General features: G+C 36.0%; 1 protein-coding gene across 1 annotated transcript; it reads right to left on the bottom strand.

Annotated features, from left to right (window-relative positions):
• Window positions 1-8,840: 8,840 nt before the first annotated feature.
• Window positions 8,841-25,462, bottom strand: eco (Establishment of cohesion). The gene is made up of 6 exons (XM_069820402.1): window positions 23,907-25,462; window positions 22,173-22,664; window positions 20,245-20,446; window positions 17,905-18,075; window positions 14,750-14,958; window positions 8,841-9,773 (listed from the first exon to the last, which is right to left on the bottom strand). The coding sequence occupies exons 1-6, from the start codon at window positions 25,208-25,210 to the stop codon at window positions 9,650-9,652; spliced, it is 2,502 nt and encodes an 833-aa protein (XP_069676503.1). The 5' UTR covers window positions 25,211-25,462; the 3' UTR covers window positions 8,841-9,649.
• Between the last annotated feature and the right edge of the window lie 251 nt (window positions 25,463-25,713).

Raw genomic sequence — 25,713 nt, 5'->3', positions numbered from 1 at the left:
TTTAACATTATTACACACATTCATACCATATAAAATGTTTTTCTATATATAAATAATACATAATAATACTTGCATGTCGTGTAGTATGTTTCTTCATTGAGAATTAAATAAAAAATACTGTGTTCCTTAGACAATTTTGATGTGTGTATTTGTCAGCCAACTTTACAGTTTATAGTTACGGTGGACTTTTACATTTGTGCTTTTAAATTACGCAGAATATAAATGGCTGCACACTTGAACTTCAATTCCATGCAAATTTTACAAGCTGTTTTCTCACTTTTTTTTTTTTTTCATCACATTTCGTCAGGTTCGAAGTATAAAGACTGTTACAATTTTGTTGATAGGAACATGAAATTTTTACTGCATGTTCTATGTATCTACTGTGGTTAAAAAAATAGTGCACGGGTTTTATGATTAAATGAATACATTTTGAAATAATAAATTAAATATTTATAGTGACAATGGAATATATTTTTATTTTTAGGTATGCAGTGGTTATAAAAATTTTTCCACCCTTTTGTAGCGAGATGTTTTTCTAAATATGCCACTGGTCTTGGAAAAAAATTCTAAAAATTTTACTGAAAAATTGAGCAACAAACATATTTCATTTTGAAATATTCAAATTTTTCAAAATATTTTTAACTCGGAAATTAATTCACTCACAGAAATGAAACTTCACCACATCATTATTTATCACACAGTGATTATGTGTAAAAAAAATGGACATAGCTTGAAAAATACAGGAAAATAGAAATTTCACCCCTCATCCCCCTTGTGGGCTAAGATGTCATGCCTGAACTCTCATTACAGAATGAGTTATGATTCAAGTCCTTAGGAAGGAAGAAATTTTCTCATGATAAAATGCATATATTTTATCTTCCTGCACAGAACATAGCATACAAATTCCAGGAAATCATTCCAAAAATGATCCTCCATACATTCTTAAGTTAGATGCCATGAAACTACTCTGCAGCACATATAAGGATCATCTTCAAATTTATATAAATGGATCTCTAAATCCTAATAATGGGACATCAGGAGCAGGGTATTATATTCCAAAATATCAAGAAAGTTATTTCATACCATGTTCATCCTCCTCCAGTCTTGACACTGAATTGCTAGCTATTGATGCTGCTCTTCAGTGTGTTACTCAAATTTCTGAAAAATCTATTTGCATACTTACCGACTCCAAGGGGGCTATATTTAATATAATTAAATATGTACCAAACCTATATGCACATAGAATTATTCCAATTCAGAAACAACTAAGTAAGCTAAAAGAACTCCAAAAGGAAATAACATTTCAATGGATACCTAGTCATTGTAGTATACCTGGAAACGAGAAAGTCGATAATATTGCAAAACAGGCAACATATTTGCAACCAAAACCTCTTCAAGTGATATCTCCATCCAGTGCTTTTGCTTCAGTAAAGTCTCATTTTACAAACCTATGGATCAACAATTGGCTCTCTTCTGACAAAGGAAAAATTTTACAGTCTGTACAAAAGAAACCAAATGACCTGGAAATGTACAAAAACTTGCCCAGACATGTTCAAACATTTTTAACAAGAGCCAGAACAGGTCACATTGTCACTCAATTGTACCTACACCGATTTCACATTTCTGATAATCCTACTTGTCTGTGGTGTAATAGTCATGATGAAGATCTGGAACACATTCTTCTATACTGTCCATCCATAAACCACAAAAGAAGTAAATTAAAATCATCAGTACCAGTTGCAGAAGACACAGCCCTGCAGTATATATTGACTACATCCCAACTCTGGCTACTAGCAACAGGCATCTATAATGAACATCAATCAAAATACCCCTCATTTCTCGTGAAAAACAACAACTGAATAGACTACAGTGGACTTTATGTTGTCAGCAAACAACTGGATACATTAAGAAGATTGATTGATCTTCCTGCGCTCACGTTACCTGTGTTGTAGCAGGGTCTAGTTGTGCACACTCCATTCAGGAGCATGTATATCTGCTGATAGACGGTTGTCTTGTTACTGTGTGCAGCAGTCTTGAGTTGAGTTTCATTGCAGTAAGTGTGTTGTGTGCAGTGTTGACTTTAATTGCTCTATTTGTGTCATGATTTAGAGTTTTAATACAGAAAAAGGAATTTTCATTTGTTGTAACATTTTAAAATACGAATCACCTGCTCATGTCGGAGAGAATTTCAAGTAAGTTTTTCTGTGGTTGATCCACCTGATAGGTCTACAGTTCGTTCAGTGGTGAAAAATTCAAAACAATAGGATCAGTGTTGGACAAGGAAAGAAAACGAAGGTTCCATGTTTTAACTGAGGAAAAGTTGGATGATATTTGTCTTGATTAATGCAATCACCGTGAAAATCTCTCACGAAGTTAGCACAACAGGCTGGGGTGAGCTGTACATTAGTACATGTGACAAAATTACTAAAATTTCATCCATATCTTACAAAGTGCAAGCTCTAGAGCCCCTGGTATCCACATAGGAGAACCAATTTTTGCAACTGGTTTATTTAATGTGCATGATGGTCATTTAGGCCCACAATTTGTGATTTTTAGCGACAAGGCATGGTTTCACTTCCACCATCTTGAGGATTAGATGTGAAACAAATAATTTGCTCCCCCCCCCTTTTTTTTCATGAAACAATTAATGCCGACCAGTACAAAACCTTAATTTTGGATCAGTTTTTTTCCTCCTAACTGAAGAAGAACGAATGTACGGTGTATTTCAGCAAGATATAGTTCATACAGTATGAACTTCATTCCATGTGATTGCTGAGGTGATTAATATAGGATGTGGCCTGCTCGATCCCCAGACTTAACACTCTGCAATTTTTATTTATTTGTACGCACTTAAAAGACGGAGTCTGTAAATTAAGTCCACGAACATTGTATGAATCGCAGAACAAAATAAGACAAGAAATAGCCAACATTTCGGAAGCTGAGCTGCAGCATCTGAACCAAAATGTGTTTAGGTGCTGCAATGCCTACCTCACAGAAAATGGGGAACACTTTCAACATCGTCTTTGAAAAAGATAAGCACGTTTTGTGTACTTCACTGGTCGCATGGTGTGCAGCGTTGCGTGCAGCTATAGCTGTGGATTGCTGCTTTGATTCTACTTCAGCGAGCGGAGCAATATAAAATGTATGCACAGTATTTCGGCCAGTGTATGGGACGACTGGTGCCCACCCAACATGATAATGAATTTGGGTAGCTATGGTAGGTAGTTCTACAGATCAGCTATAATGGCTGGGAGGAGGGTTTTCATTGTGCTAACCACATGATACCTCCATACTGGTTGGATGATTGTTCACTTCTACTGAGGCATGTGGATGTAAGACTAGCAGTCTTGGCCTTCTATGAGCTGTTGCACGAAGGATTTTTTTAGCATGTAAAAGAAACCTGTCCCTCACAGCTCCAGGTAAAACTTGCAGGCTATTTTTCCTCATGTCAAAATTTGATACATATCTGAGTGGTCTTAAGTGCACATTAGTTTGTTATTAACTTTCTTGCTCTGCAATATTTCTCACACAAAGTGGGTTTAAAGGAAAGGGCTGGACATCACTGAAGGCTATTCTGATCCTTTTCTTTCTGAAGACTAGACAACGGACAAAATGATGAAAAATTCCATTCAGAAAACTATTACAGTAGCAGTAGAAGACTATTACAGTAGAAGTGATGGCGAAGTACACTAGATTAAGGCCGGATTAGCGAGAGTCTGCAATATTCAATTTCTTTATACTGAAATTTTGGATAAAAGTGTATGTGCTACTAAAACCAGATTTATAGGGTAGTTTCAGTTCATTTTAAGCAATTTATCAGATTTCTTCTTAGCTCTTGTTATTATGTGAGCATTAGCAGAATGTTCATTGCATATAATTCTGCTATATCAGCAGTCTGTGTAAGTAATTTATTGTGAAAAAAAAAGGTGTATTAGCATTGTCCTTATTAATGTTTAGGACGTCCAAAAAAAAAAAAAAAAAGGTAGACCAAGAATAACTCACTGAGACCGTAACAGGCCATGGGCCTTATACTGGTTTGGATGACAATGTATAAATTTGTATGCTATTTTGACATTCTTCCTGTAATGTAAAATTATGTATATCAATATCTAAGTGAAATCTTGTTGATTGATCACCCTTAAGGTATGCATCAACTCTTAGAGTAAAAATTTACAATTTCCCCTCAATCTAAATTCACTTACTATTTTTTTACAGTTAAATGAAAGGAATGCGAAAGGCAACAGAAAAAAAAAAAATTGTGGGGGGGGGGAGGGTGAGGGGGAAATCATATATTTTTTGGCAAGCATTTCTTTGCTTCCAATTGACATAGATCATTAATTTTTTCACCAAATTGATCCCTAAACAGTGAAGAATGTTGTAGTCTAGAATGAACTTAATATTACTGTTATGTAATTTTTTTCTGCTATTTGATTTTTTATTTTTTATTTATAGGGAAGCAATGCTTTTGCTTTGAACTAAATTAGTTGATTTTAGATTACAGCGTAGCTCTATGTTTAAGCTTCAATTTGGTGTTTGAATTAAATTGATAGCTCAATTCTAAGCATACTTTTACTTGCTCAAAAACTGAAATAGGGTAAAAATTAAGTTTAAGTTGGGCAAAAAATAACTTAGTTTTATTCTCCTAAAATCCTCCTGCAATATAAGTGAGGCCCTCTTCTTGTCTTGAGATCAATTTTCCTCTTTTCCACAGCCCTCCGATACCACCTTTGCTGCTGTTGCTCAGGAGTGTACTGTATGTTGGTCTTCAGAGTTCTGGTCTCGTTTGCAGTGTTCATACCAGCCATTGTCTATTTTCCTGGGGTGATGCTCATCTTTCGGAATATGACCACTTCAACTTCGTTGCCACAATTGAAGTGGCAGATAGCATCCATGACCACAAGTTTCAGGGTTGTGCGACCTGCATACATTTCTTTGGGGCAACGTCTCCAAATCAAACCACTGAAAGACTCATTTGCATTCTGAGTCTTGTCTTGCAAACACCTGCTCAGCATACTGGGGTCTAAGCCTTTCGTAAATAGATTTAACCCACTTCTTGGTGCAAGCAGCTGCACATGGAGTATGAAAAAATTAAATTTAGTCCATTAATAGTGGGAAAATCTAAACATGTTATATATTATGTTTAAAAACTAGAAGAATCAGGCTATAATATGAGATAAAAAACAAAATTTTCATTTTTTGAAGAAAAGTTGCGATTCTAGGAGTCGATGCATACCTTAAGCAAAGGACAGTTGGCAACTGTAGGGCTCCAGACAAAATTACTGGCCAGCTATTTTTCTTATTCACATAAGTATCTGATATGCAAACTTCTCAGTCGAGAATGATGATGTCTTGTGGAACCACTACGAAACAAATTAAGAGACGGAAATATGAGTGCAGACACAATAAGCTGCTTCGTATCCTAGGCTGAATAACAGATGCTCGAAATAAAACATAAATAATGTAATTTCGCTCTATATTCAAATCATTTTCATTTTATTTGATCAAAATAAGTTATAAGTGGGAAAAATTAACGTTCTATAGTCCATCCACAATAATTAGAAAGGGATTGACAATGCAGTAGATTTTATAGTCTCCATAGCAACTATTGCCACTGGTTCATAGTGCAACATAGAAGCCAGCTGATGAGTTGTGTTTTTGTGGATGTACAAGTAGCAGTGTAGCTTCTACATTTGTCATTATTATTATTATTATTATGTATGAGTGTTTTACTGTAATTTTCAGTGAACATTCTTTGCTCTTCACAAGTCAGATGTGTGGAATTTGAAACTACCTATACTTGTTTTTTCTAAAGATGGGACATAACATTAGCTCAGAAAAACAACTGAATTATTTCATAGTGCGGGAGGCCTGTTGCTATGGTAACAATGGGTGTGTTGCCATGTAGTTACAGTTCCCATGTGGTGAATGCTCAATAGCCCTCTTGGCGCCATTTGAATTTTTGTATTGTATTATACCTCTACATCAGTTGTCAATGAATATTTTAAGATCACCTGGTAGCTCGCATTAGCTGATTGCGTGGTTGCCCAAATTGGCAATCTAGTGCTGTAATTCCAAGTACGGTTGCTTAAGTGTCATGTACCATCTTTTGAACAGATATAAAAAGTTCTTACACACGTAGCAAACGAATGACAAACAAATGCATTCGCTGATTGAAATCGTAATTTGTGGCTGATGCAGCAAAGGCAGACTGATCATTTGGTTTGCCCTCGGTAATGATCTGTCACTTGTCGATACATCAAAGGAAGTTGGTATTCGTGGATCGGATTTGCCACTTGTTTGCAGTTTGTAGAAAAATGCAGCGGTTAGTTTAATTTTACCAACAGGGTGTCGAAACTGGAGTGGACTGAAGAAACTGTTATCAAACTTATTGATGTATATAGGAAGCAGGAAATTTTATGTCCCTATTTTGCACAGTAATATTTCGAAGTCTCTTTCTGAAACTCGACAGAAGTTGTGAAAATGTCCCAATTCAATTCGACGTAAAACATGAATATTATGGATTTTATTAATTTGTCCTACAGAATAATCTCTGTAATGTTGACAATTAATATTTGAGGAGAAAAATTCGATCCGGCACCGGGGATCGAACCCGGGTCCTTGGTTCTACGTACCAAGCGCTCTGACCACTGAGCTACGCCGAATTCAATTCTCCTCAAATATTAATTGTCAACATTACAGAGATTATTCTATAGGACAAATTAATGAAATCCTAATATTCTCACAGCTAGCAGTGCATCATAACAGTGGAATCCCGGCCAAATAAGTCACTCAACTGAGTGCGCTCCTAATATAATGGCAGTTGACATTGGACACATACGTCAACATATAAGCCTAACTTGGAGTCAGGCCACAAAGGGAAACATTGAAGGAGGAAGGTTCGATCATAGCTAGCAGTGCATCGTAACTGCGGAATCCTGGCCAAATGTCATTCAACAGAGTGCGCTCCTAGTATAATGGCAGTTGACATTGGACATATACGTCAAGATATAAGCCTTACTTGGAGTCAGGCCATGAAGGGAAACACTGGAGGAAGGTTCGATCTGGTACTGTGGATTGAATTCGGCGTAGCTCAATAATCAGAGTGCTTGGTACGTAGAACCAAGGACCTGGGTTCGATCCCCGGTGCCGGATCGAATTTTTCTCCTCAATATTAATTGTAAATCATGAAGCAAGTCAGTGCCTCTATATTGATTGCGACTTTCTTAGAGTGGCATCTGCCACCATCGCCATTTGTTTTTTTTTTTTAACTTTCTTTTTGTTAAACTGCTTATAATAATAACAATGGGTACTCTTGCTATTATTATTATATCTTCGTTTGCTATTACTGTGGATAATCAGCAAATGTGAATGTTCTCTGACCATTTGCTGTTGATCTGTATGTTGTTCCATACAACGAAGTTTTGCTTCATCATTCGTTTGTTCGCTACCTGTGTATGCACTTTAATACACATTTACTGTTTGTTAACAGAAAACCATCAATTTAAGTCACACAGTAAGTGTGCAATCAATGCTGGGCTCTGACATTCTGTCAACCCGCATGAGGTATGTGGATATAAGGGGAATCGGGTATAAAAGCTGTGCATGCAGAATTCGGACAATGTGTAGTGTTCAATAAGACGAAACAATATTAATACGTTATATACATTAATAAATATGTGAGGTTTTCCCTTCCTCCCCCTACATGCTGCATGATTCGTGTTATTTTATGGACATACATTTTCCTATGTTGCATCAGTGTTTTCTTTTTAATGTGAATAATAATATATTCTCAAGATACAGAAAATATAAATAAAAACAATGCAAATAATGACTGAATAATTACTCAAGAGTTGTTGGTGAAATTTACCAGTTCATGTCAGCTGCTCCATTCTTATACTATCCCAATAGGAAGGGATGCGAGCTGCTGTAAACTTAATATTGCTGCCTTAAAGTGTAAACTTTCGATCCCTTTTTAATTATAGATGGACAAGTCTTCACATTTCAGGCGAGCTGTCCTTACTATTAGATCAATGTTTGTATGTTCAAATTTAGTTGAGAGCAACGAATTTTTAAGGGTATTGAAAATTGAGTTTGATGGATGATCTTAGGCATGGGCATATTTCGAAAATAAGCTGAAGAGGCTATAAACATAATTTTCCTTAATGTGTTGAATTATGGTAACATGCAGACTGTTCTGAAGATATCAAAAAAGGAATGTCAGCAAAAGGGTAGCTGATGGATGGTCATATAAATGTATGTGAGACTTGTGTATATAATTTTTTAATTTCTAATTGTGGAATGAGAAAGTTTTCAGTACAGTTTTCCCAGTTTAAAGCAAACAACTATTGAGTGCTATTGATTCATATGTGGAAGACATAGGCCTTCTGTCAAAATATAGAATTCTTGTTTATCCAAAATAATGGGGATGGAAGTGATTTTGGACAATCGATGAATTCTATAAATTACACTTGGCGTTTATAAATTTTTCAAGGAACAATAATTAAATTTTATTGTATATAAAGATCGTTAATGCTAGCTTAGGCAACTTTCTTTAAACCTTTCACAGAGAAGAATGTTTTGTTGGGATTATTGCAGATTGTGAAGATAGTAAAACTGATGATTGATAATGAGGGAAGCTAAATAGCCCAGGTTTTGGTTAGCCAAAGTTTGGATAAACAGGATATTCTACATTAAGAACCTTCTTTTCCAGAAAATGTGCTGGTAATTACTTTTTTCTAAGGATAAAAGTGACAATTAGTGGTTATTTTTGTAACCTAGCATATCTTCCAGCACATATTATGGTATAGTCTTAAAACTACTGAATAAATTTTCTCGAGAACTTCATGAAAGTTGTAATAAGATTCATTTTATTTAGACAAGTGTTACAAATATTTGACAGTATTGTGATGAAAGATATTTATACAATAAATGTATTACATCCTTGTCAGTCAGATGTATGAATCATTGTCTACATTATGTCATATTACACTAACAACCAGCTACATTAAATGGATCAAGTTACATATGCATAAAATACCTTACAACCATCTACCAAAATATCTTTTATAAAACATTGATTACAAGTTAAAGTTTGGCAAAATAGAAACGAAACTTTTCTTCTACAATTGTAAGGCACCGACTGATAATGGTAATATACATTACTGGATAAAAATAATAGTGAAATAAGATCCCAGTTTATAGTGGACATGTTTCACAAATTTAAAACAAACCTCATCTTTGAAAGTTTTGTAGACAAATTTAAATTCACAGAATGAGTAAAAACTGATATCTTTCAGCACGTTGCTATCCTGGAAGCATATTTCAGATTTAATTCTGTCACTTGCAGTCAAATATTGCAATGAAGTAGATCATAGAACTAAAGTACTCCCTGTAAGATAAATGCTCATAATGCTGTTGTATTCTTATACTAACTACCCAAGCAGCATGTGAGCAATAATTGTATTACATTTTAAGAAACAAACTTCGGTAGATCATATTACATAAAGTATGTTAAAAATGGACAAGGAAATTGTTTACACAGTAGTGTTGTACAGCAAGTATAACATGCAGGTATCCTTTGAAGGAATGAGATCTACAACAGATGTCACATTTTAAACCTGAATATAAAACAAATGTACAATAAAAAAATTTACGTATACACTAAATAATTTACAGTGCCTGTGTATTTTTCAGCTAAAGCTTTCCCCTCAGGAGTTGGTGCAGAGAAGGCAAATTCGTCCTTTCCTAGGATATACCCATGTACGAAGTTGGCTCTGAAAAATAAACAAGGTAATTAATTACTTGTTAACGTAATTGGAAAGAAATGTATTTATTGTTTATTTATTTATTTATTCTGGTATAGTTAAGGCCATCAGGCCTTCTCTTCCACAACACCAGGAATACAAATACAATAATAGAAATAAACAGAAAAAAAAAATACACTATATACAAAGTAAAGCTACACAAGAAATAAAGAGAGAGAGAGAGAGAAAAAAAACACTATAAACAAAGTAAAGCCACACAAAAATATACACAGGTTGCAGTCACACAAACTTTAAATGAGTGATTAAGTATCATAATTAATTGTATCCTAACTAATTAAGTAACATAAACAAGAAACTTGCAATTTTAATCTAGATTAAAAAAGAAAAAGAAAAAACAAATCAATACTTCTAGCAATACCTAAAAACATTAATTAAGACAAAATTTTCCAATTTAATTTTGAATTGTGATAAAGTCCAGCAGTCCTTGACGTCGTTAGGTAACGAATTCCAGAGGCGAGATATTTCTACAGTATAGGAAGATGAGTATAAAGACGTTCTATGATGAGGGATAGAAAGAAGTGCTTGATGTCAGTTTCGAAGAGTTGTAAGAAATTGAAAGTGTGATAACAGATAATTCGGAGTAGAAGTATGCATGATTCTAAACAGAAGAGATAGTGAATGTATTGTTCTTCGTTCCTTCAGACGCACCCATGAAAGTAACGGGAGGGAAGGTGTTATATGGTCAAATTTACGAGTATTGCAGATGAATCATATGCACACATTATGAACACGTTGTAGTCTCTCAGCTAAGAGTGAACTTACATTAGTTAGCAAGGAATCGCAATAATCAAAATGGGGCATTACAAGCGTATGAATAAGATTCTTTTTTAGACTAAGTGATAGAAATTCTTTCATATGGAACAAGGAGTGAAGTTGAGAAAATATTTTTTTGCAAATATGTGTTACTTCAGTGTTCCAATTTAGATCGCTATCCATAAAAATGCCAAGATTTTTAACTGTTTCACTGTATTTAACAATAATCCCATTCAATGTTATATGTGGTATAGTACTACTATCAAGAGTACTTCGTAGACGATTATGTATGGGGGGGATACAGTGGCGCAGTTGACATGCTGAAGGTGCTTTATTGGTTAACTGCAGTTATTAATGTAAAAAATTCACAACTTCATATGTAACTGTTAAAACACCTGCCCATTTCGTGTGCTGAAACAGACCACCTGGTCTAGAATTCTGAAGGATTACAACGATAATTTACATTGTTTATTTTTTTAAATCAACATGTATCAACATGGCAGAATTTGGAATACATTTGAAATTAATCAGATTATGCAAGATGTGTATGGAAGATATGGTAAGCAAAGTAGTAACAAATGGAATTATATCAGAATTCGTAAATCAAACAGGATTAAAACAAAGTGATGCTCTCTCGCCAATCTTATTTAATATAGCATTAGAGAAGATAATACGACAGACTTAATACCAGCTGGAATAAACCTGGGTGGACAACATAAAATTTTTGCATATGCTGATGACTTATTATTAATAGGAAGAAAGGAGCTTGAAATAAGACATATATTGAATTAATGGAAAAAAACACCAAACATTGGATTAAATATTAACGAGAGTAAAACAAAATATATGGTAATCACTAGGGCAAGGCAATTAATGATTTTGCATCTTTTTCTTATGAAGGTTTAAACATTGCTAGCATATATGGAAATGTATGACATTAAAAACTGGGTTAAATAAAAGCAATTCGTTAGGGCATTTTTTTGCATTTTCTTAAGTTTTTTTACAGATATGTCATTTTTTAGCAATTTTTAGGTCATTTTGAGCATTTTTTACACTTTTCAGGAAGTCTGTGACATTATTTGTATTTGATTTGAGATTTTTATTATAATTCAGTATTTTCCTTGTCAGTACAATTTCTTGGAATTAAGTAGATGTTTGCTAGCTTCTACCCCTATTTTTCAAGGTATGTGCATAATGAACTTGCCCACTTCTAGAAATTTTATTCAAATTCTTAGAGCGTATGCTAGCTTGTACCCCTATTTTTCAAGGCATAATGAACTTGCCCACTTCTAGGAATTTACCCACACTCCCACGAGATTCCTTTCTCCAGGTAAACTGGCATTGTTATGCTGTTAATTGAGGTGGTCAGTTGTTTCTAGTCGTCTGTGTGAACAGGTCAAGAGCAAAATGCCTAAAGTAAAGGAAACTGCTAGTGTTAAATTAAAGGCATTTGTTTCAAAATATGGAGAAAATATTTTTTCAACGGACGGTCGTATTTTATTCTGCAAGATCTGCGATGTAAGAGTAGCTGCTGAAAAAAAGTTTACGATAGAACAACACATGTCACGGGAGAAACATAAACGTGGTCTGCAGAGACTTGAAAATAAATCCAGTGTAAACTTACAGCAAATGCTTCTGGGGGATACGTGTTCAACGTTTTCGCCATTTTGTGAGAAACTATGTGAAGCTTTTCTATCGGCTGATATTCCACTTCACAAACTGAATCATCCTAAGCTGCGAACTTTCTTAGAAGAGGAGACTGGAAAATTAATTCCAGATCCCAGAACATTGAGAAGAACATACATAGCTCGGTGCTATGATAAAACTTTAAAAAAAATAAGAGAAATGATTGGAGAAAGAAATGTATTCGTATCCATTGACGAGACAACAGACTCTATGGGCCGTTATGTAGCTAATGTTATTGTTGGAGTTTTAGAAGCACACAGCCCTGGAGAACAATTTCTACTACATTGTGAGCATCTGGACAAAGTCAACTACTCAACGATCAGCCTAATATTTGACCATGCATTGAGAATACTTTGGCCTGATAGGATTCGAAATTCCAGTGTCTTGCTTTTTATAACAGATGCAGCACCCTACATGATGAAAGCAGCTGCTTCTTTAAGTGCACTGTACCCAAAAATGGTACATGTGACGTGTTTAGCACATGCATTACACCGGGTCGCAGAAGAAGTACGTGCAAATTTTCCTGAAGTGGATAAATTAATTGGATGCGTGAAGAAAGTATTCTTGAAAGCCCCCTCTCGAATTTCAGCATTCAAAACAGAAGCTCCAGAAATCCAATTGCCATTTTCACCTGTTTTGACTAGATGGGGAACATGGCTCCAAGCTTGCAGTTATTATTGCAAGAATTTCGATGTTGTGAAGAAAGTGGTTGATTCTTTTGATAATGGTGAGTCAGTGTCAATAAAAAAGGCGCAAGAACTGTTAGCTGATAAAGAAATTGCTGGTAAACTTTCTTACATAAATACTAATTTTGGATTCCTTCCTGATGTCATAACTGCACTGGAAAAATCCCAAGTGACATTAGTGGAACAGCTACAAGTAGTGGATAAAGTGGTGAATGATTTGAGCCGTGCATGTGGTAAAGTGGGTGATGCAGTGTCAATGAAAATGAAAAACTGTCTAAGCAAGAACAGGGGGTACACAACATTGTGTTCAATTGGCAGAGCTTTGTCTGGTGAAAATTTTTCTTTTCCTGACTGTGAGTTAAATCCAGGAGATATTGCTTGCTTTCAGTTTGCTCCAATTGTTTCCGTTGAAGTAGAGAGAAGCTTTTCCATTTATAAGTCGGTACTAGCAGACAATAGACAATCATTTTTGTTTGAAAATCTCCGCCAAGTTTTGATTGTTAACTGCAATTCAAAATTGTTGTAAAAGTGCACTTGAAATGAATTTTCTGCAATACAAGGTACTGTAACATGTATTTTTTTTAATTTTATGTAGTTCAATAATCAAGTGAGTACTTAACGTAATTAAAAGTATTTTCATTGGCAATGCTTTACTTTTTATTGGTCATTTTTTTGTATTTTTAGGTCATAAATGCATTTTTTATTTTGCATTTTTTACCAATTTATAGGTCATTAAATGCCTTGCCCTAGTAATCACTAAAACAAAAAAGGATCCCCAATAGTCTTAAAATAAAAAATTATACTTTTGAAACAGTCAATAAGTTCAAATATCTTGGTGTTTTGATAGACAATTCTAATGACAGAAAATATGAAATACTTAATAGACTACATAATGCAAACAAAACTTTTTATGCTGTTCACAAATTATGTTCCCATTTTTTAACCAGAAATTTAAAAATAATTTTGTACAAAACTCTAATCCAACCTATACTATTATATGGGTCGGTAACATTGAGCTTAACTAAAAAGGAAAAACACAAATTAATGGTTTTTGAAAACAGTGTTGAGGAAAATTTTTAGCCCAATTTCTGACCCACTTGGAAACAAGTGGAAAATTCGACATAATAATGATATTTACAAACTTTATAATCAACCGTCAATTTTAGATGTAATACGGACCAGAAGATTAAATTAGGTAGGATATGTTTTATGTATGGATGACTCCAGCAGCACAAAACGAATATATATGAGCAGTGTTGCATAGTCATCTGTTCAAAATGACCGACTTACATTTTTTTTTATTTATTTGGTGGTGTCAATAAAGACACATGTCATCACAAGTTCCAAGTCACGTGGACCCTTGCCTTAACAAGAATACTGCTTAGTATAACATGAATACGTAAATGAAGTGTGACCATCTTCTCCATCAGAAACGGAGACTGGTAAGCTGGGCGTGTAGGTAAACTTTCAGAGTCAATGATTTTTGCAGGAAAGTTAACATTACTTGATTGTTCACTGAATGCTATGTATAATTATGGTTTAATAAGTGGATTAGGATGTGTTTGTAGTTTCTGAAGATAATTTTTACATAAGTGTTGCACGTAGTCACTGAATAAAATGATTTCCAGGTCACTGTACAGTTGTGCATTAGTAATGTAAAAATCAGCCCCTGTGATGGTTCTGCACACAGCTCTTTGGATGGCATCGAGTTTCTTGATGTGGCGGGGATGAGTGTGAGCCCAAATTTCTGACGCGTAGGACATGTATACTTGCTACATATACTATACTAATAACAGTTACCTCATGCAATCTAACAGTCTTGAAGCAACCTTCCTCCTCCTGTGATTCTTGTTGACCCAGACACGGCTGACTCCGCACTTGGCTGGGTAGGACTCTGCAGAGCAACAGTCACAGCCTTCCACCACACTGTCCAGCATTTTGTAAGCCAGTGTAATGGGATGTGCCACCACACAGCCAAACACCTTCTTATTGGCCACATACAGGTAAATCTGGAGTGTCAAATTTCGTCAACATTTTTAGCAACAACACTTTCTCATTTTACGTAGTGAACAACAATTAAAATAGCCACTATACTTGAAGGCCTGTTAATTAACAATGATTCCTTTCTTTAAAAGTCTCAGTGCACGAGCTGTTGCCAAATTGAAGACAGGGCATAAATTAAAAATGATTAGCCATCAAACCAATGACTTTGTTGACAAGTGCTTGATGTTAGAAACCATCAAAATATGCCACATTATTAAACTAGTGTCGTAATAGTACATTATGCAACGAGCCTATAATGGTAGTAATTAAGACGCGAGTTTGTTTATGAAACGAGCGCGAGTTCCGTAATTTTCATACGAGCGTCTTAATTACCATTATAGTCAAGTTTCATACGACTTTTTATGCTCGACCATATTTCTAACTTGAAATTATTCATAAATATTCATGTTATTCTTATCTGACTGAGGAGCGGAATTGACCTTGTGCAATACCTCGTAAATTGTGAGATGTGCGCAGACGCGAAAGTATTGATTTTTTCCAAAAAACAAATGTCGACATTGACCTTGATATAATCTAAAGAGGAAAATAAACATTAATCTTGATATAGCCTTGAAATTAAATTAGACATTGAAAAACGAGGTGACAAATTGAATTTATTTGAATATTATTTACAATTAACGCTAATTATTATAGTAACAGAACTAGTTCGAGGTCTTTGGGCATTGAATAAAACTATGAAGTCTAGGTGTATCTCAAGAAAAGCTAAAATAAGAATATATAAAACTATTATTAAACCAATAGTAGTATATGGAAGTGAAACCTGGACTCTATCTGAAAGGGCAATTAAGATCTTAAATGCCTGGGAATGGAAAGTATTACGGAAAATCTTTGGGCCTACTTATGAGCAAGGGTTTTGGCGAATTAAAACAAATGCTGAGTTATATGAATTATATAAAGATAACAACATTGTTGTTGACATAAAACTCAGAAGGTTAGAGTGGCTGGGACACGTAGCCAGGATGGAGAACAATCGCACACCCAAAGCTCTACTAGATGCAAATTGTTGAATTCTTTGTAAGTTCATGCATATGTATATACACTTTTTGCTGGTTGTGTGGAAGAGAAGGCCTTACGGCCTTAACTCTGCCAGCTAAAATAAATCATTATTATCATTATTATTATCATAGATGCATTACCGGTAGGAAGAAGGAAAGTCGGACGACCTAAATTGAGATGGCTGGATGACGTTCAGGCTGACCTAACAAAAGTTGGAATTAGAAGATGGAGAACACGAGCATTAGACAGGAGTGATTGGTCGGATGTTCTGAGGGAGGCGAAGGCTAAACTATAAGGGCCGTAATGCCAATGATGATGATGAACAGAACTAGTTGTCTTTCGATTGCATATCCGAGAATAATCGATACTTGTGCTTTCATATTGCTACAATGGTATTTTCTGATTGGTGGAACACCTGAACTTTAATGAATAGGTGTACTTTAATGAGGTCCATTAAAGGGCTGCTACCAGGTGTATAATTACTACATTTCAGCATGGTCGAGCATAAAAATATTACCATGTCAACTAAAATGTCGAAGTTGACATGAAATGATTTGCTATGCTAGTAGTAGTAATATCATCATATTGATAGCCGTCCAAATCTTGGATTTAAAATATCGGCATCCTAATCAATTCAAATGAATAAGAAAAAGAACATGTAAATTAATGTTAGAAATAGGCATAATAAAATAAATAAAGGTTTAATGATCTGCAACAAGATGTGGTAGCTATCAATACGATAAGAATTTATTAAAAAATCAATAATATACAGTGATATATTATAAAGATGAAGATTGATGATGTTCAATGAAGATTTTAAAATGGTTAATGCAATTGTCTAAGGCAGAGCTGGGCAGCAAGAGCGGATTCTACTCTCTCACGGGGAGCCATGTGATTTCTCTTCATCCCCTTTCTTCCCCACCAAACACCGCACAGCGTTCAGTCAGTGACAGATTAATATTAAGTGTCCCCATTTAGAGTCTAGTTCCACTCCCAACGCCCAGCCCTGGTCTAAGGAGTCTTTTCAGGAACCTTTAATTTTCTGAGAATCTCCAATGTAAATTTTGGATTGAAACATCATTGTTGTCATAGCAACCCCTTTCCTCATAGACCATGATATCAAACTACCCATCATTACAAATCTGATGTTATTTCTTTATTAATTGTTTTATAATGCTGTCGTACAGAAAAATAACATCTGAAACACATTTATAATGCTACACAGATATTGCAGCTGTCAAAATTAGGAAACTAGCTTCACTCATTCCCTAAAAATTGACTCATGCCATAGTGTATAACATTATAAACTTGTTTCATAATATACTATTATGTAAACTTTATTAACAAATGTCAACTATTTCAAGTGTCCTGATACCTGAATAATCATATGTATATAATATAGCACTAAGGTTCTTTGAAAATCTACGTTAGTGTTTAGGCTTATCTAATGGATACAGTTTCTTTTATTTTTTTTAAAGTAATTCATGTCAATATCTGGAAAAGAAATCTGAAGTTATCATTTTATCAAATGGATGCATAACAGTGTAGGTTAAATGTTTGCATACGAGAAATTATTAATTATCAATATTTATATAGATATACTCAGTTTATACAGAATTATGTAATTTATTTAAAGATAATAAATATGTACAAAATCTGTAAAATTTTTTTTAGAAGAAATTGCTATATAGAAAGTATTTCTCAGCATGAAATGTGCAAAACATCTTTTTTTGGTATCCATTTCTTTTTTTGCAGTATCAGTACCACAACATTTCTTTTTGTATTTCGTATAAGGAAGTACAAAGAACAATATAAATTGTTATAGAACTTATTAACTGTTATGCTTTTCATGTGGACTCCATACAAGACTTAGCGTAGATTAGGTTGTTACGTACATGACTGTCAGGAGCGAGGCTTGCCAATCCTGTGTCTGCATATCCCAGCTCCTTGTCCACCATTTCCAGAACATCCTTCACTTTATTCAGCCAGGACTTGGAGTCAGTGGGTTTCACGAGGATCACTCTCTCCAAGCCATAGTGAGCAACAACTCGTTCTTGTTTCCAAGCCTGCAAAATGTATAGAGTTTAAAAACTAACAACTTTATTATCAATTACAAGGAAGAGACAATTTACTTTATAGCAAGCACTAGCCTGAAGTAAAAGGTGAATAGAAGGCTACCCTCACTTCCTTTACCTCATTTTGCTTCCCACATAGTGTTCTACTTAGGGTCAATAGACCGTTGATCATAATTCAAACTGCTATTGTTCAGAAGTTGCAATGCTGGCTTTGGGACATGTTCCCACATTGACAATTTTTTTTGTTAACAATCCTGCATACAGTGTGTCCCATTTATCTTGTGCATCTATGGATAGGTATTGGAATTTTTATTTTTGAGCGTTATGTTAGAACAATGGGCTAACATGAGTGTGGAGATTTGGTGCATGTAATTACATTGTGGAACAAGGTACACGTGACGTCATCAAATTTTCAAATAGCACTACATACTTTAATCATGTTACATTGATTACACATATTAAGAGTTCAAAAATGTATCACAATGTCACCTTCCTAATCAATAACAACAACAAAACGAAACAAAACTGTACTCCCAATGTGATAATATTATGCTTTTAGAGTCACAGAAGATGTTCCAAACGGTGACCATTCACACTAATGCACATTGAAAGGCGTTCCCCGAAAGACCGTATGACTGCCTAGTAAGTTGCTGGCTGAATGGACACACAAGCCTGTCGAATGCATTGCTGCATGTCATCTGGTGTAGTCAGAATGTTCTGGTACACACTGTCCTTTACAGTTCCTCACAGGAAAAAGTAGAGTGACGACAGGTCCGGAGAATGTGCAGGCCACTGTATGTGGATTGTGGCGTCGACAGTTGTGGTTTGTTTACATGTTAGACAGCAAACACACAACACATGACGTGTACGAACGTCAGTCATCTTTCGTTTTGTGTAAGTTAATGCACAAGATGAATGGGACACCACAACAAACGGCACAGTCTGATGGCATTCATTTTTCAATTTGTTGTTGTTATTGATCGGGAAGGCGACATTGTGATACATTTTTGAACTTGTCTTAATGTGTGTAATCAATATAACATGATTAAATTATGTAGTGCTATTTGAAAAATTGATGACATCACGTGTATCTTGTACCATAATGTAGTTACATGCGCTAAATCTCTACACTCATGTTAGCCCCTCGTTCTAACATAACTCTCAAAAACAAAAATTACAATACCTATCCAAACAAAAAAGTTATAATAGGTGCACAAGATAAATGGGACACCCTGTATGTGAATGACGTACAATAATGATGTTATGCCAACAGCAAGTGGGAAAGTATGTAGTTACGTCCAAAATGTCCTTTGGCGATTGACAAATTACAATAAATAGAATACAATCATGGACACAGAAGAACTATTTTCTGCTATTCGCTCCATCAATTCTGGCTGGTCTTCTATGTTAACTGTTAGGAAGCTCGTGTTGAAACTTTCCCTCAAATTGTGCAGCACAATAATTAATCCATGGTGCAACAGTCCATGGAGGGCCAAAGCTGACTGCTGGCCCCATGTCCACATACCTTGGCAGAGTGAATGATCAACCAATATGGAGCTAATATGTAGTCAGCTGATGATACTATTACCAACTGGTTTTCGAAATGAATTTTGCTATCTACAATAGCTCCTCATCACGATGCTGTGTGGGCAGGTAACTTGCCCCGACGGGAATCGAACCTGGGCCGCCTGGTTTCATGGTTAGATGTGCTAGCCGTTACTCCACAGGTGAGAACACGCAAATGAAGAAACTGACTTCACCGAAATCTTAACCAACTCAAAACTCCGGACAGTGACAGCAGAAATATGCAGAATATTATGAAACTGCTTCTGTAGTTGAAAATGGAAATACCATGAAGTAAGCAAGTTATTGCCAACTGTTGCAATGCTCAAAAGGTGCATATACTCTGTTAATAATTGAGATTTAAATTGAATCAGAAAGAATTTTTTTAATTGACCTGTTATTCTTTACAACGGCTATTGTTAGCAATTTCTTTTGGGCTGAGAATGCAATGACTAAATTTCTGAATCAGTTGCCTTGCATCATATGACCATCTTGCTACTTTCAATGTCTATGTTCATTCATAAGAATGAGAATGAAATATTTTCTTCCACACTGTTTATATAACATTATTGTTGCAGTGCAGAGAATACTACATACCGAATACGTGACACTGTTCACTTGGTCATGATACTTCTGATGTGACATCTCATCTTGTGGGTCTCCAATGTGATACACAATGCCACATTCTTTACATTGTGTTACACCAAATCTCTTCTGTCCTGCATCGATTATGTACTGATTCTCTCCAATTGATTTCCAGGGTCGCTTTACTCCACGAGGACGCTTCACATTTGTCACACTGGTAAGAAATAAGATTTCACAAATTAAGTTTTGATCATGATCACTTTTAAATCCCGCAATAAAGCTAAATAAGGAGTTATTATAAAATCAGTAAGAGTCCTTCATATATGAAAAATTAAGGTATTGTCATATGTTTGTCACTATTCTGCAGCACTGCACACAAAATACCGGTACTGCACAACTCACATAATGTGATGTATTAACAGAACTACTGAAATTCGGTTGAGAAGCTTTTGTTATCTAGTCTGCTGTCAAAAAATCTGAAAGAATTTATAAAGCAGTCACATTACCAGTTGTTCTGTATGGTTGTGAAACTTGGACCCTCACTTTGAGAGAGGAACAGAGGTTAAGGGTGTTTGAGAATAAGGCTCTTAGGAAAATATTTGAAGCAAAGAGGGATGAAGTTACAGGAGAATGGAGAAAGTTACAAAACGCAGAACTGCATGCATTGTATTCTTCACGTGACATAATTAGGAACACCGCATTGTTTTCAATGCATTACACAAATGCGCAAGCATCGTAACGTCATGCAACCCATGCGCACCAAACATTTTGAGTTGTTGTTTATGTAGAAAAACCAGTATGGAAATATCTAAATTAGTTTTAGAGTAATAAATTTCTATACATTTTGATTACACAACTTTCAACACTGTATCACTTCGGAATATGTATGATAAGTCTTTCTTGTGTTAAATTTTAACGTACCCTGTTAACATGTTTCGACCTATTTTGGGTCATCTTTAGAACTGGTCGTTGTTGGTGTTGGCGCCTCTTATTTCCTGTGTGGGTGCGTTCGTAGTGTAGAGTCAAAGAGTGTATGTGTTTTAAAATTGAGTTGTGTGTTGAGAATATTGAGACACACGAAAACACACCCCAACGATATTCTCAACACACAACTCAATTTCAAAACACATACACTCTTTGACTCTACACTACAAACGCACCCACACAGGAAACAAGAGGTGCCAACACCAACAACGACCAGTTCTGAAGATGACCCAAAATAGGTCGGAACATGTTAACAAGGTACATTAAAATTGAACACAAGAAAGACTTATCATACATATTCCGGGTCGACCTGGTTGGCAAGTTGGTATAGCGCTGGCTTTCTATGCCCAAGGTTGCGGGTTCGATCCCGGGCCAGGTCGATGGCATTTAAGTGTGCTTAAATGCGACAGGCTCATGTCAGTAGATTTACTGGCATGTAAAAGAACTCCTCCGGGACAAAATTCTGGCACATCCGGCGACGCTGATATAACCTCTGCAGTTGCTAGCGTCGTTAAATAAAACATAACATACATATTCCAAAATAAATTTCTGTTCTATTATATGTTCAAGCTGGACACACTGTATTTAAAAGAAATTCTCTTTAGTTTTATATCTGACCATTACATTAATTTATTCTACAAATGTATTTTTCAACTATTCTACATGAAAACCTTTCAGTGAAGCAAAAAAATAAAAAAAAAAGATTACATAAATCTGTTTAACAGCTATTTAATAAGAGCAAGTTGAGTACGAGAAACAAATATACAGTTTTTATTTTAAATAAAATTAACACAGAAATAGTTCAAAACTAAACTATAACTTCGAATCATAAGAATGGTTCATTCATGTGTCTAAAGAAATGTATGAACTATGAATTATTTGTAATATGCTGGTTTCTGCAGGAGTATAAAAAAAGAAAAACACATGCTTTTTACATACAAGTAGAACCCACTTACTCCGTAAACTTCTTGCTGGCTGGACTTTTGTAGAAGATTGAGAAATACTTTTTGTTCTCATTCTCCTTCTCAGTATCTGGAATCACGTCTTCGCCACATGGGGGATCCACGAACAGATATCCTCCTTCATCTGCCTGTGAGTTTTCAAAGTGGACCTCTTCATTCTCATTTGATGTGGATGATGAACGAGTGGCTTTTGGCTCATCATCTATTGCCAGTGAAGACGTTGAGGATGTGATGGCGGAGATGTTATGGTTGGGGCTCTGCATGTCCTCTATCGTAACAGGTGGGGGTTCCTTCTCCGGACTCTGCTCAAGCTGTTGCAACAACATCGCGATATTGTCGTGAACTGAATCCTGGACCGCCTCTGCTGTGCTCTTGTCAATGCCAATAGGTTCAAACGCTTCACTCTTCTCCACCTGTTGAGACTTTGGAGTCTTGGGCTTCCCTCCTGGTCTGTTGAGGGAGAACTTCCCATTGCTGACCTTCAACCTGCACAAATAACAATGATGTATAAGAACTTTGTTAACCTCTAAGAAGAATTATTGGATAAGTACTTCCGGTTAATTTCATAAGCAGTGTACTGTGTACAAAGGCAAACCACAAAAGGATTATTAAGTTCGATTTTTTTTACATGTTCCATATTCTAGCTGTGAAGCGATGTACGAACACCATGGAATGTAAATAAATACATAGGTTGGATAAAAAGTAATGGCAACACTGCAGTCACGTGACGATGATGCGTTCGAGAGTTGCCAGCTGTATGGACATGAACAAGGACTGTTAGATGAGTTAGTGCAGCCAGCGGCGACAGTACTCTGTTAATCTACTGCAGTGTGTAGAACGTTAACTTTCATAGGGATAGTGCGAGCACCCTAAACCACGTTTACAAAACTAGAGCAACGTTCCTGGATCAAAATTGAAGTGACACGAGGTCGTAGTGCACAAGAATGTTTTCAGGGACTGCATGAAGCATATGCCAATGCAGATTGCCATATCGCACAGTGGTATGATGGCTTAAAGCGTTCCAGGAAGGCAGGGATGTGAAAGTGATGTTCATTGTGGCGTATGACATTGATAGGGTAATACAGCACCACGCTGTACCTCCAAGGCAGAAGGTAAACGCGGACTACTACTGCAGGTTCCTGCAGCACCACCTTCGTCCAGCCCTCAGGAGAAAACGACGACACTTGGGGGTACAGAACCCCATCATTCTTCATGATAATGCAAAGAGTCACGCCGCTGCTGCTGTCAAGGACCTCTTGCGCCGCTGGCAATAGGAGATTCTGGAACACCCACCGTACTCACCCGATATGAGTCCATGCGATTACGATCTCTTCATCAAAGTGAAAGAAGCACTGCGAGGGACCAGGTACAATACCAGAGATGAACTTATCCGTACTATAGGGCGGTCAATACGGAACATCAACAAAGATGGACGCACTGATGGTGTAAGACGCCTCCCAAACATTTGGCAAAAGGTGATAAACAAGGGGGGCGACTATATTTAAGATACGTAAATGTTGTACCCTTGTGAATAAAGCCATGTCAGAAATATCGAACTGTTGCCATTACTTTTTATCCAACCCATGTACAACAAACTAAGAAACTGTCGGCAGAAAAAAAAAATACTTCAGTAGTGCTTAAATGCCACAGACCTGCCTCAACAGTGAATATTAAGTGTTAAAAATCAATTGACCTAATCATAAAAAAATGACGCACGAAAATACTAACTTGATATTATTATTAACTGTGATAGTTGCACGGCTATTGAGCTTCGAAGTGCGACCATATTTGAAGAACTTTTTTGATGGATCAGGTAGAGGAGTCGGTGGAGGTGATGGTGTCTCACTCTCAGCTTCAGCAACTGCGCTCGCGTCTTTTTCCGTACTGTCATCTGATGGCAAATTATTTGCTTGCGAATTGATGTGGCTCTGGATCTCTGTAACGAGTGGTTCCAATTTATCGAGATAAGCAACGATTCTGTCTTCTGGTGTTACCTTCGGTTGTGAACAGTCAGCTGGATATTGCTTTTTTGTTATTTTTTTCTTTGGTTTCTGAATTTTGTGACGAACACCGGCATTTATTTCTCCAAGTTTAAGTCGTCTTGGTTTCTTGTTTCTTGAACTAGGCAAATATCTCTTGTAAGGTCGAAAAGAATCATTGCTCAGAGATCTCTTACGTTTCTGGCTGCTTGAATATGCAGGTACAAACCTTACTGGTTTTGATAAAGGTTCCGAAAATAATGAAGCTCTTGCACGAGACGTTTGGTAAAAGGATGACGCTGGAAGTGAAGAAAACTTACACACTCCAGCATTGGTATGAACGGATTTCAGTACAGTTACCGGTTCGTCGTCTGGCCTCATTCTCTGCAACAGCTTTACTGGTGCAGCTGGTGAATTAACATCTGGAGTCTCGCTCACAACCAATATTTGTGATTTTTGTTTTGGTGTTTCTTCAGTTATTTTCGCTTTCCCACCAAGACGTTTAAAAGGTGTCATAAGTCTCATTTGTGAAGAGTCTTTCATTGGGCTTTCTTCAACTAATTCTAGGTCAGTAATTGGGCCAAGTTTACATTTTTCTTGAGTTTTGTTGTCCTTGTGAGGGGTTTTCATTGGGGTTTCTATAGATAGTTCTATGTCAGTAACTTGACCAATTTTACGCTTTTCCAGGGTTCTGCTGTTCTTACGAGGAGTCTTCATTTGTGGGGACTTAGCCAATGAAGATGTATGCACTTCGTATCGGGAAAGCCTGGGTGATCTACGAACTTCTGTTTTATTTTGAATGGGTCCAAATGGTGACTGATTCAGCCAATGTTGCATGTTTCTTTTGGGTGGAGTTTCCATAAGCCACTGTGGTGATGGTGGAGGGGAACTGTAACGATCCGGCGATGATTCGAGGGGAGACATGTGCCCTAAAGTGCTATCACTATTTTCGTCTTTAGGACTCTCTGTAAAGACAATTCTCTTTCTTGCTGATTTTGGAGGTGTGATATCCACTTTGTCTAATATTTCTTCGACGAGTGACGTTGCCATCATGCGTTTGCTGAACTAACATCAACGTCTAATGCACAGATTTGTATATCCTTGACTTCAGCAACTTTAACTAATATTAATTCTAGGGTCCACTTTGTGTATATATTTCATACACGTACGATTCTGCACTCTTCACTTTCGAAACTTATAACAGCACAGTACTACAAACTCCAGTAACAAGCACAACCACACACAAGTCACAACAAGACGGCTCACTTGCAACAATATAAAAGTCGTTTCTTCCCGCCTAAACCGTGTTCATAAATATGATATCATCTCTGCTTAAAGTTTGAAATCGTAATGTTTTGCGTTTGTATTTATGTTATACGGACCAACAAAAATGTATGATTATACTGCATTTGTGTTACTCTACTTTTCATAAAATATGTATAATATACTTTTGCTTCTGTTTAGAAGCATGAGTAATTTTATACTTAGAAAAATATTGTGACGTAAAATTTTAGAATTTCATTTCAAGAGTTGGTATGATGTGACTTCATTCCCAT

The sequence above is a fragment of the Periplaneta americana genome, chromosome 3 (genome assembly GCF_040183065.1).
Source record: "Periplaneta americana isolate PAMFEO1 chromosome 3, P.americana_PAMFEO1_priV1, whole genome shotgun sequence".
NCBI classification, from domain to species: Eukaryota; Metazoa; Arthropoda; class Insecta; order Blattodea; family Blattidae; genus Periplaneta; species Periplaneta americana.
The sequence above is the reverse complement of the archived record's forward strand: the minus strand, read 5'-3'. Positions and strand labels throughout refer to the sequence as shown.